The following is a 13,018-nucleotide window of genomic DNA, read 5'->3' as shown; positions in this document are numbered from 1 at the left end:
TTAATTTAATAAAAGGATTCAGGCTTACATAAACTATTTTTTACTTCATTAGATTAACTGATATTCCTAGTATGCCATTCTGTTACTTCCACATTTACACTAGGATTTAAAAAAAAAAAAAGGGGGGGGGGGGTTAGAATCTAAATCCTAAACAGTGAATTAAATTGTACATTTCCTGCCTGTTTTTGTATGATGCCCACACACATGAGAACTTACAAGACGTATAACACTACAGTGCCGTGTGTGGGAAAGTGAAGAAAAATGAGAAATTATTCTCATTAAGTGGAAATATGTAGCCTGTTGATATGTAAAGAGTGGGAGGTTGTACTTAGCAGGAAAAACAGTACGAGGATGATTGTTCCAAAGAATAGAGGTGGATGAATGAAGGAAGCTGATGAGAAGTTAGTTCGTATGTTCAGAGCTGGATTGCATATGAGTGTTGGCCAGTGGCTGCTCTAGTTCTTTCAGGTTAGAAGAAAGTAGAAGAATGGTATCAGCCAATTCAGAGGAGCAATGCCCATGAAAGTACCTATAGAAAAAGGACAGTACTGAAGCAGAGTACCTATGATAAAATAACTGAAGGGAGTCTGTGAGGAAAGGTTCATATATTAAGTGGATTGCTGTCTTCTGAATATCATCAAGAATTCTTAGGGAGGTCTTGGGTGTTCCACTGCGAATGTGGGAACAGTACTCCAAGGTTGGTTGGATCTGAGACTTATAAATTGTTAGGAGTTGAGAGGAAGAGAAGTAATGTTTAGAATGAAAAAAAAAAAAAAACTTTATAGAGGCTAAGGAATCTATGTAAGTAATGTTTGTGTCAGGATAAACTGGATGTGACAGTCAATCCAGGTGGAGAAAGCTGATCTTGAAAGAAAACTAGAACATTATCAAAAGTTAGAGGAGATGAGGTAAGATTTTTCTTGGTAATAAGGGAGGCTTCAGTTTTTATGGCATTAAGAACTGAGGATTAAGTCACTGGTTATGTAAGATCTTGAGGTATCTAACATTAAAATACTATAGAGTTTATCAAACTGTTGTCAGCAAAGCTGTGATAGGATTTGAAGTCAGAGAAAGGGGTCATTGATGTAAATTTGGGTGGGAGCACAGAACCCTGGGCCACTTCAGCATTGATGGGGAAATCTGATGCAAGGAAGCCATCCACCATGACCAACAATGAACAACCAGTGATGAAGTTGGCAGTCCAGTCACAGAGCACAGGAGGAAGGCCATAAGATGACAGCTTGTTCACAATAATGAGTTTATCCAAATCTTTCCATTGCCTGTCTCCAAAGGTGAGTGAGATTAGCTAGGTGGTCGACTGTAGAACAAGAATGGCAGAATCCATATTGGTGATCACTAATTAACTTTTGAGTCTCCAGATAATTAAGAAGCTGGTTGTTGATAACCTACTCCATCACTTTTGAAAGTACTGAGGTAAGAGCAATGGATCAATAGTTAGATGGCTGACTTTTGTCTTCCTTTTTGAGTACTGGCTGGATGTAGACTTCTTCCATGCTGTTGGATGGATACCAATAGAATATGATAGTTTATGGATGGGCATCAATGCTGGAGCACAATTGGAGGAATACCATCAGGAGATTTATTAGTATCAGGGTTAATGAAGGATTTTCTGATGTCCTTTCAGTGAAAGTTCAGAGGAGGCATGCAGTGGACAGTTTGTGGTAGTACAGGAAGTGATTTGCTTTGGTTGTCCAGGCAGGAGTTTAACCTTGGATGAGGTTACCATGGTGCCATCAGGATGTATGAGGTGGCAACGAGGAAGGGCAGAAGTTACAGCTTTAGCAGGGACCAGAAGGCTTGACTGTCAGTTGAGCAGGAGGTAAATTTATTGCAATTCATTCTTATAAAGTCTGCTTTGGAATCATCAATAACTTTTTATGCATATTTTGGGGGCTGTCATGCAAGCTGAATGAGAAGCTAGTTTTTAATTTAAGCCCTTGAACATAAAGTGCATTTTTATCATGGACTGCAAAAGCACATTTTTTGAGAACCAGGGTGGCTTTGGCTACAGGTTGTTGGGGATTTGCAGTGGAGTGGGGAATGAAAGTTCTCATTGCATTGAGAACTATTTCAGTGATTACTTCAGTGCAGGTTTTTAGATTGGGAGAATGAAATCAGTAACCTAACCATGGAAAAGCAGCATAAAAATTCTGGAGGTCATCCTAGTTGGCACAATTCTAGTACCATAAGGTACGAGGCTAAGATGGCTGGGAGGACAATGAACTGTAGAGAAGGAGACTTGAATAAGTTTGTGGTCAGAATTGCCAAGCGAAGAGCAGATATCTACAGTATATTTGGAGGGAGAGCTAGTTAAGAAAAGGTGAAGAATGTTGATAGAATGATGAGGATTGTCTGGTATTCAGGTTGGTTGACTATTTGAGTTAGTTCATGACCAAAGATTGAGCTTCCCTTCTAGCTTGATCAATGAAGTTGGAGTAGGGGAGCCAGTTTGTGTTATGGACATTTTAAAGTCCCCAAGTAGGACAGTCTCACAATTTGGGTAATCAGTTTTGTAAGAAATCAATTTTTAGTGATAGTCAAAAAGGGCAGCATGATTGTCAGAGTTAGTAAAGGTAGTAAAGATAAATAAATGAGGTAAGGAAATCTTGAGCCAGAGTAGATCGCATTTGGCTCAGTGGTTAATGTAGTTTCTCTTTAATCTGCAGGCTGTGGATTTGAATCTCACTATGGGTGTGGATGGATGTTTGTCTTTGGATGGAAGATAAATTTCATCACCTGGTGTTGAGACTACTATCTGTATTAGAGGCCCGAAGTGACTTGAAAAGGTACCATGTGTAGGCTTAGACTTTCTAGATATGTAATAATAAAAAAAAGAAATTCTTAGCTTACCCATCATGCTTTTTATGTGGTTCCCACCCACAAAAGGTTATTATAAACCTATTGTTAGTTTACTAGGAATCCTGCTGACTGTGCCTTTGTTAATTTTCTCTAGGTTTGTGTATGTATGTATGGGAAGGGAGAGAGAGAGAGAGAGAGATTTATATTTTTACATATATATTTTCATCCTAGAGTTTTACATAAATTTCCCTTAAATTTTTTATAGACTCTTTTCTCAGGCCTATATATATTTGGTGTTTCACTGTACCACATACATAAAAACTGCTTTCTTTTTATATATTTTATCAACGAAGTATATATATATATATATATATATATATATATATATATAAACACAATATAAAATAAAATTATCAATTATTAGATATATGAAGAGCCAAAGGCTTCAAACCTCTTGGCAATACTCATAGAAGGGTTGTAAGTTCTGTTCGCTACAAACTTGGTATTAACTAGGTCTACCTACTCACTGATGAGACCTCAATAAAGGTTGAAACTGGTCTGGGTAGTGACCTTCTCTCATAATGTAGAACAGTAATACAGCTCCTAGGAGCTAAGTTCACATTATGGGTAAATATCAAGAATAGTGATCGGAGCTTGCTCCACCTTTGACATGAGTTGCCTCAGCTTGCACTACCTTAAGGGTCAGTTGCTGCAGTATCCAGGTATTTGCTTACGCTTGGAATTGCCGAACTTTATATAGTTTCTACTATATTCAGCATGAAACTTTCAGTTTCTTATTCAGCTAAGAAACGATATGGTTCGTAATATCCCTTAACTTAAACAAATAAAATTATCAAGTTATATAACCCTTCTACACATTCATAACCTTAAAATATTGGGCCTTCTGACATTAAATGCAACAAATCTCCACAGGCAGAAATCGACATCCCTTAGTCAAAAACTTGTACACTAACAAACTAAAGCTTGGCAGATCTTGGTCTGAAAAATCAGTACACAAGTTTCAGATCAATCTTAAGTTCATTAAGACAAACAGCAGCATACGTTTTTTTTTCCACATGGTCACACAGGAAAAATGACAACTGATACCTGTGTATCCAACATGTGCCTTACTTCTCTTGTATATTCAGTTACTACTTAAACCAAGTATCAAAAATATCAAAGGTTCTCTATAAAACTCAACTATCCAGTACAGAAATAGAAAACTTATATGGAATGTTCCACGTTTTTCCTTTATAACTGTCAGTTCCACAGAAACAAGAATAGCATTTTATTGAATCTTCACTCAAAGAACCAAAAATCACAATACTGAAGATATATAAACTTTTCAATAGGAACTTAAACAAATAAGGAAATCACAAAAGACAGCCATTCGTTCCTTATTTCTTAAAAGAAATTATTTCCAACTCTCCCTTATATTTTGCTATCTGTTCCCATTTTTTTTAATGCATCTTCTCTCTTTATCTATATAAAAATTTCTCTTCTCTCTCTCTCTCTCATATGCATCAGCTATTTGTTTTTCATCACAGTCAATCATACATTGTATTTTCTCACTTGCGACTGCGTGAATCATGTCATGACAGCCATCTATCACAGAAAGCAAAGCGAAAATTTCCATGATGGCAGACTGGATAACATTTGTTGACAGTGCGATGAAAGTTTCTTTTCCACTTGATGATTATTTCATTTCAAGCAGTATCAAAAATGTCTACAGGTATTTTAAATCCAAAGGCATTGAAAGGTATTCAAACGGTCTTTTCATAAATACTGTTACAACTTCTGCACACAGAATTGTGTGAGCCCAGTTATTGGCACTGTGCACAGCCAACATTTTCAGGTTTATCAGTAGAGAGAGAGAGGTCTAGCATGTACAGATTAACATGCAGCAGAGAGATTATGAGAACATGTAGTTGTAAATAGCACTTCACAAGGTTGGAATGCAGTCACCTTTTATTTTCAGCATACTAAAAGAAACTTGGGATTAGTAGGATGTTTGTGTATTGGACTATTAGCCATTAGAATAATACAGAAGACATATCTGACTGTCAAAGAACAGATTGGCAGTCAGATATGTCTTCTGTCAACAGCTCATGAGAGCTTTGAAGGCATGCCTCCACTGTAATCCTGTGAGAACCTAGAAAGTGATGTTACAAGCGATTAATGGTTTACAGAGAATGATGGCATGTGTACTAACTGATGACCTTGGTGTTGAAGCCTATCGCCATTCTACCAGACACTTCTTAACACCACAACTTATGCAGCAGAGGGTTATAAAATCAAAGGCACTTCTCCAGTGGTATGCAAACAACAGACACAGAGATATCCTCTTCACAGATGAGAAGATTTTCATTATTGAAGAGTCGTTTAACTGCCAAAACAATTGGGTATGTATCCTGGATGGTACACAGCACGTGCCATATTACCTAAGATTCAAAGGTCATTATCCCACATCAATGATGGGGTGATGTATCATTGGTATCCAAGTTGCATTTCTTCTAGAAAGGGGTCAAAACCTCCACCATAGTGTCTGAAGACACTGTGCTAGAGCCTGTGGTATGTCCCCTGAACAACACCTTGTTTCAAGGTAGGCAGTGGACCTTCCAACAGGACTCAGGCTCTGCACACATAGCTAGGACCACACAATAATGGTTGGAGGCAAATGTGCCTGACAACATATCACCATCTGATTGGAAGTCCTGATCTGAATCTGTTGGACTTCAAATTGTAGTCAGAGCTTGAGAGTAGCCTGCAAGAAACAAACACCCCAGCATTGCCATCCTGAAGGTGTATTTGGAGTGAGCAGCGGCAGCGTTTGTTGGATGTTGTGCATATCACCATCGCTATGTAGCCTCACAGACTTCAGGTGCGGGTGAGGGCAAAAGGGGACATTTCAAACATTGATTGCTGGTGTGTACATGTTATACATGTGGTTTGTATGCTGTAAATGATTTACAGATAGATTAGAGGTTTATGCACTGTTCAAATTATAATGGTATTTATGACTAAACTAGATATATATCTTGCTGCTAAATGATAGGCTGTTTCCACTGATGACTTAAACCATAAAGCGCAGTTAGGCTTAATTAGCCTTGCTGGCCATTAAGCCTAACAGCACTTATTAACGAAAATACAAGCACGGCTGCTATTTTTTTTTTTTACAGTAAAATATCATTTGAACATAATTTTATCAACATAACAATATTTTTATACATCTTATTTCATTTTTAATTTCCTAAGCTAACAATATTTTCTGTAAACAAAATCATGTTAAGATATTTAAGTATCTTAACACTATATTACGTTTTGTGCTGTGGGTGGGCTAAGGATTTTTTTAATAATTTTTATCAATTTTATATTTTTTTGAGATTTTTTTATTCATTTTCTTATACAGTCCAGAAACCCTGCTCAAGAGACCAAACATGGAACTTTTCAAGCCATTTCAGACCTTCAATAAAGGGGGTGTTGGTCTTACACTGAGCAATGAAATTCATCTCCTATCTAAAAGTGGGAGTCCAAAAAAAAAAAGAAAAAAAAGCACATGATGCTTTAAAAGAAGCTTAATATTTACCACTTGTTTTTATTTCTAATTGGCCATTATATTTTACATTTGCACTAATGCTAAGAAATATCATCCCCCCCCCCCCAAAAAAAAAAATTATTATTTTTTTTTTGTTAATTATGAATGTATGTGAGAAATATTTTAGCCTGTGAAGACTTTTCTCAAGATGATGATTGCTTTATAAATTTAAAAAGCAACAGAATACAAGATTCATATTTATTGTTAAGCTAAAGCAACCAAAATATTATTTTTATGAGCTGAAGTTTTAGTATTTGATAATAAGTGGCATGGGAGTTTGCTTGCTATATATATATATATACTATGAATGTGTAAGTTTTTGTATTGAGACCACATATTTTAAGATACATAATGAATTTAATGAAATTTGTAGGGTTATATTTTATAAGTCATCAGACTTACATTGTCAGTAGTATTAGCAAAAGTTGTACAGAAAAGAGACTATAAACAATTAATTATACATATTAGATACTATCAGAACTTCACAATTCACATATATAAATAAATAACCAGAATAAAAAGGTTAAATTGATTACTGTATACATGTTGGAACAAACAAAAATTCCTTATATTGATCACAATTGTTTTACAAGAAAGTTAAAGGAAGCCTCTGAAATACTGTGGATCCCCACACAGTGTAACAAAAATCAAGGCTTAATCTTACACCAAGTTGGTGAACTTTTATTAACTCTAACTATTATTAACTTTTATTAAATCTAATTACCTTGGATGGATGAATTATGTGCAGTGCTACAGAACATGACAGCAGCAACTAGCATTCTTCCAACACATATACAATAATTAATTTAACATTTTTATTCTGGTTATTTATTTATATGTATAAATTGTGAAGTTCTAATAACATCTAATATGTGTAATTAATTGTTTCTTGTCGAGTTATATTTTATTAAAGTCATTATTATTTATCTTAAAACATTTGGTCTCAATACCCAAAGCTGTCTACAAAACTATACCGTGCATATTTATGTGCTCCCTTCCTCCTATTTGAACTTTTTAGTCACTGAAAGAATATCCAGATAGTGATGGTCAGGACCATTTTTACTTGAGAACAAATAGTTCAGAAATAGTAAGAATATAACAAGGATCTGTATTTAAATTTTGTAGGTCTTGAAAGGGCACATGACAAACAGAAAAACTCTTCAAAATGCTACAGTTATAACAGGACATTATGCAGATCAATATATAGTCTATATTTAAAGTGGTAAGTTAGCAGTTAGAATTGAAGGAAGTATATTAAACAAAATGGTTTGGTAAAATCATGTTTAAGACAAATGTGCACACTATCTCCACTCGTATTCATCATTGTGGATCATATTATGAAAGAACATAGCATCATGTCTGATATTTTAATCTCAGATCTTTACTTTTGTGCCAATGATGTTATACTTTTAAATATATCCGGTGCAAGTTTTCAGGATTCCTTAAATTGAATATCTACTTTAACAAATTTTACATGAAAACCATCAATGAAAAGATGGGTATGGAAATAGGCAAGAGCCCTGAAAACATCAGTGGCATCTCAAATAAAGAACCATTGGAACACAACTAAAACATTTCAGTTATTTGGGCACAATTTTTGGTGAAGATGGCAAATAAAATATGAATAATAAACAGTAGAATCAACAACGTTGGTAAGGTAGTGATCCAGTTAAATAAACTTATATGGAATAAGAGAAATTAGTCATACACTAACAGTATACAAGACAATGTTGAAACCAATTTTGAAATAAATTCATTTCAACACTGAAATAAAACATTTAATTAAACATTCAACACCATAGATATGAGAGTTCTGCAAAAGATTGGTGGTGGTGGGGAGGGGGTGCAGGCATCAATGAACAAATGGAATCAGTGGCAGAATCATATTAAAAAAGGATTACATTCATTCAAGAATGTGTAATCAGGGCTAGTCTGAGATGGTATGGTCATTTAAATAGAATGAAAGAAGAAAGGTGAGCAAAACATATATTTGATGCCAAGATGGAATGAAATTGAATGAAAAAGACCAAGGTCTGGGTGGATTGTCAGAAGTGTCTTAGAAGAACAAAATGTTAGATACAACAGTATTGGAATGCTGATAAGTAATAAGTAATTTGGAGGAAAATTGTTGATAGGAGATTAATAATTATAATATAAACTTAATCATGTAATGCTGTCATAGTACCCTGAATACTCCTTGAGAGTAGAGATCAGGAAATTGCTGATGACAGTGGAATAAGAGAGAAATTAGTCAAACCCCTAAAGTAATTGTATACAAGACTGTGTTTAAATTAATTTTAACTTTTAGATCTGAGAGCTTGGTTAGAAATAAAAAGTTGATGAAAGACAAGAGCACAGATGTGAAAATTGGGAGAAAAATCGAGGGTGAACAGATGCCATGAGTGGTAGAATCATATTAAAAGTGAAGATATTATGAAGTAACTTGATACTGTTAGCACTCAGGAATGTGTGTTGAGCTTTTCTCAGATAGCATAGTCACGTTAACAGAATGAGCATGGAAAAGTTAGCAAACAGATGTTTGATTCCAGGATAGCAGAAATAGAGAAAGACCAAGATCTAGGATTTATATTAATATAAGATCTTGATATTATTGGAGTTGCATCGGGTAAGAAGATAATTTGGAGGAAGATTGTTGATAGGAAGTTAGTAATAATTTAAACTTTTTGTGTAGTATACTATCATAGTATTTTGCATACACCTTGATGATACATATCAGAAATTTGATGAAGACTATGTTATGTTACCAACAGCATTCATTGCAGGTTGTTTTGATACATAAACATTTTTTCAATGTTGCTCATGTGATGATCCTGAAGTTCAGTTGTGAACAGTTAGGGTCTTCATTAATGGCTGAATGCTGATAATAACAGTATGATGTAAATTAACAACAAAAAAATAACCACTTACCTAGTTCAGCATATTTTATTAAGTTGATTATGTTGAAAGATAGAGGTCTTTTCTTAATTCTTACCCGAAAGGAAGTTGATATCTACCACATTACTGAAGAAATGGTTATCATTGCATATACATTTTAATAAATGGAGGGTAAATATGTAATGGGTGAACTTCGGGATCATCCATGACCAATATCTTAAACTCTGATCCCTTTGCTGATTTCTAATCTCTTCAGTGGGACAAGGATAACTTTGTGAACCTCACTGCTGTCAAAACATAGTCCTGTCTTACTTTTCACAAGAAAGACCTGACGTCCCCCTTATTCTTGACAATACCCAGATTTCTATTTTCATGATTTATCTCCATCCTTTCTTAACAAGCACAACTCAGCAATATTTTCTTCTGCCTGCAAATAACTAGATGTACCTTTCTCTTCAAGACACTATTTTTTCACCTATACCACTGTATAAGATGCGTAGGGCTTGACGACCTTATCCTGTGAACAGTTTGAGGTCTGATGATTAACTAACCCTCGACATCTCAAGGTAAAAGAGGAAGATGAGATGAGATGACCACTGTATAAATCACAAATATGCCAAACTAAGAATGTCACATATTTGGGATGGTGCTCCTAAAACTTCTCTAAGAATGCTTGATGTTATCCAGATGAGGACATTCTTATTAAGTGAGACCTCTGTCTTTCTTATTAACTCCAGTCACTTTCCCATAGATGTTAGTCTGACTTATACCTCTTCTGCAGTATTTTCAGTGTTCTGCCAAATTTTCCATCATATTTCCACTCTTTTTTTCCCAAGACAAAGAACATAACCAGCTTCTAGTCAACATATGTTTAATGTTCTAGCTTTAGACTTACCAACTTCTCCTCCTCTTCTCTTCTATTTACATCTGTTTTTCAAAATAGCCTCCTTCATTTTTTTTCTCCAATGACTACAACCTTCAGCTGTTCACAAAACATTTGAACAGGCTCCTTCTTTCCTTTAACCTTTTGCTCACACAGCATTGTTGTGATGTAGGCTTTGTGCCTTTCATGTGTGGAATTGGTGTATATAAAAACCATCTGGCCTGCACTCCATATTCAGTCCACAGTAATTTTATCTGGTTTGCAAGGAGTTTTAATTATTATTGACTTTGGTTCTTGAATTACCAAAAATTCATTAATTTTCTTTAATCAAAGAGAAAATGAAATTGAGTGCCTATTTCAGTAAACACAGTTACATCTGCACTTTATCTTCAGATAAAGTATAGAAATTAATTTTTAATTTTTAATTTATTTTCATATTAGTAGGATGAATGTTACTCAATTTGATCCTTCTTATTGGATGGCTGCTTATTTTGACTTCAAAAAGTTTCAAGTTAGTTATTTGATGGGATTAAAAAAATATCATGCTTGAAATCACACTTTCACATAAATAAGATTTGCCTTGTTTACAGAAATTCAAGATGATAACATAGCTGAAGACAAAACTCAAGAATCATCTGCATATAATCTGGTATATATGAGTTTTAGTGAATCTATGCAAAATAGTTTTTTCCTCTTACTAACAATCCTTTCAAGGAAATTATTAGGACTGAACACAAAAATTTTCCTAGCAGTAAACAAGTAAGATTGATAACTAATAGGCCAACCTATCTATCATTTATGGATCATAGGACATATATTGGCCATCAGTTTAATGGGGGTTAAAAAAATTGTAATCACCTTTCCTCATCTGTGTCTAATTTTCTAAATATACAAAGTATTGCTTTGGCTTTTAGTAACATAATAAATTATGTGTTTAATTACTAGTGGTGCCGGGCCGTAGATGGCATTGGTGTAGTTGTAGTAAGAATGAGCTGTAAAGTAGACGGAGTTGTAGAGTAGGTGCCCTCCCTCGATTAGTCTTTGGACTCCCTGGAGGTGTCATATAATAATAATAAATTATTTTTAGAAAAAAAATGTAAGTTTCCTAATTGTTTTAATAACATTCATTGTAGGTCACAGATGAAACCTCAGAAAGAAGAATAGAAGAGTTTCTTTTCCATTTAGAAAGCCAACAATTCATAGATATTCAAAAATTAGTCAGAAATAATTGTTCATATTTGCATCATCATCAGGTAAGAATGATTTAAAATAAAGATAAATAGTAACATATCTTGTATAAATAGCATACTATGTTAGTTTCTTTCCACCTTCCCTAGAGTAACTTTCATTGACCTAAGAATGACTATCATTTGGATGACTCAGCTTTCAAGTGCTGATGCATACATTAGCAAGAGTATCTTTCCCAATCCTTTTTTCTTTAAAAAAAAAAAAAAAAAATTACTACCTTTTTCCCAACGGTGCCTGATCAATTTAATTGTCTGCTATAAGAAACTTATCATGAGAGGATATTTACACCACTCATCTTGTAACTGCAGGCCTATGTATTATTTTTATGCACCTTTCCCAGTAATTAAAAGGTATCCTTTCTTCTTTATTTTTAGAGCAACTTGAATAAATTTCCAAAGCTATCATCTTATGTACTTTTGTCTGTTACTCTGCAATGACTTATCAAAAAAAGTTCTCAGAAAATCTATTTTCATAAGCCTCAAAAGATATCAAATGTAAAATAAGTTTCCATAATGTTCCCGTACTCTATAAATGTTTGCAAAATCTTGAAAGATAATTCTCAACAGTAGTGGTTTCTTAGTTGTTCAACCTTTTGCCTTCCCAAGAAGTTTGAGAACTGTTATTTAAAAAAAAAAAAAAAAAAAAAAGATCGTGTGACAGATTACTGAAGTTGAAGAATGTATAATAATATAAATTATACATTATAGGAAGGAAATTGCATGTTTAGCAGACTCCTCCACAGGATAATCATGGCCCTTCTCAAGATAGAATTGAGAAGGGCCAAGATTGTGCAGGAGAAATGGTGTGCAGATTATAGATGTTTGGATTGAATTTGATAGACATAAGGAGCTGTATATGCCTGATAGACTGCACTTAAATTGGTGTGTGGTACAGAAGGATGGAAAATGATAGAAGAGTAAATGGGAAAAGTGTGAGGAACTGAGAGGAAAGAGATAGTTGTATGGGGATTTGATAAGAGATATACTTAATGAGAAAGTGAAGAAAGCATGTTTTAGAGGTTGAAGATAAAGTATATTAGTGAAGCCTTAAGTTTGCAGAAGGAAGAAGTTAACGAATTAATTGTTTTATTATATAGTGAAACCTGTGGAGTATTCATAACTAAACATACACATGTAACCACAGTAATTAAATTACTTTTAATAAGTACATATTTTGTCCTAAGTATCTTAGGACATCATCAGTACAGTTATTCCTAGTATCATTTAAAATAACTGTACTGATGATGTCCTAAGATACTTAGGATGAAATATTTATTATTAAAAATAATTTAATTACTGTGGTTACGTGTGTTTGTTTTGGCAGGCACAAATGATTTGAAAGGAGAGAAGATATGAAAGAGTTGCTAGAAGAAGCAAGAATGAAGAGTAAGAAAGTAACGATTGTGAGTCTGCTGCCTTGGTATGACAAGATAGAATTGAGAAGGGCCATGATTGTCAATGAGAAGATTGTGCAGATTATAGATGTGTGGATTGAATTTGATAGACATAAGGAGCTGTATATGCCTGACAGACTACACTTAAATGGTTTAGGAGTTAGGTGCTTGGAGAAAGCATTGT

General features: G+C 34.3%; 1 protein-coding gene across 2 annotated transcripts in view; it reads left to right on the top strand.

Annotated features, from left to right (window-relative positions):
* Positions 1-13,018, top strand: part of LOC150096071 (uncharacterized) — a 229,974-nt gene that overhangs the window by 80,792 nt on the left and 136,164 nt on the right. For both annotated transcript variants that reach the window (XM_090409310.1, XM_090409309.1), the window contains exon 9: positions 11,327-11,446. In XM_090409310.1, the coding sequence (XP_090265436.1) occupies positions 11,327-11,446 (120 nt within the window). The remainder of the gene's footprint in view (positions 1-11,326; positions 11,447-13,018) is intronic.

The sequence above is a fragment of the Typopeltis vanoorti genome, chromosome 19 (genome assembly GCF_054136105.1).
Source record: "Typopeltis vanoorti isolate ZY-2024b chromosome 19, IOZ_Tvanoo_1.0, whole genome shotgun sequence".
Lineage (NCBI taxonomy): Eukaryota > Metazoa > Arthropoda > Arachnida > Uropygi > Thelyphonidae > Typopeltis > Typopeltis vanoorti.
The sequence above is the reverse complement of the archived record's forward strand: the minus strand, read 5'-3'. Positions and strand labels throughout refer to the sequence as shown.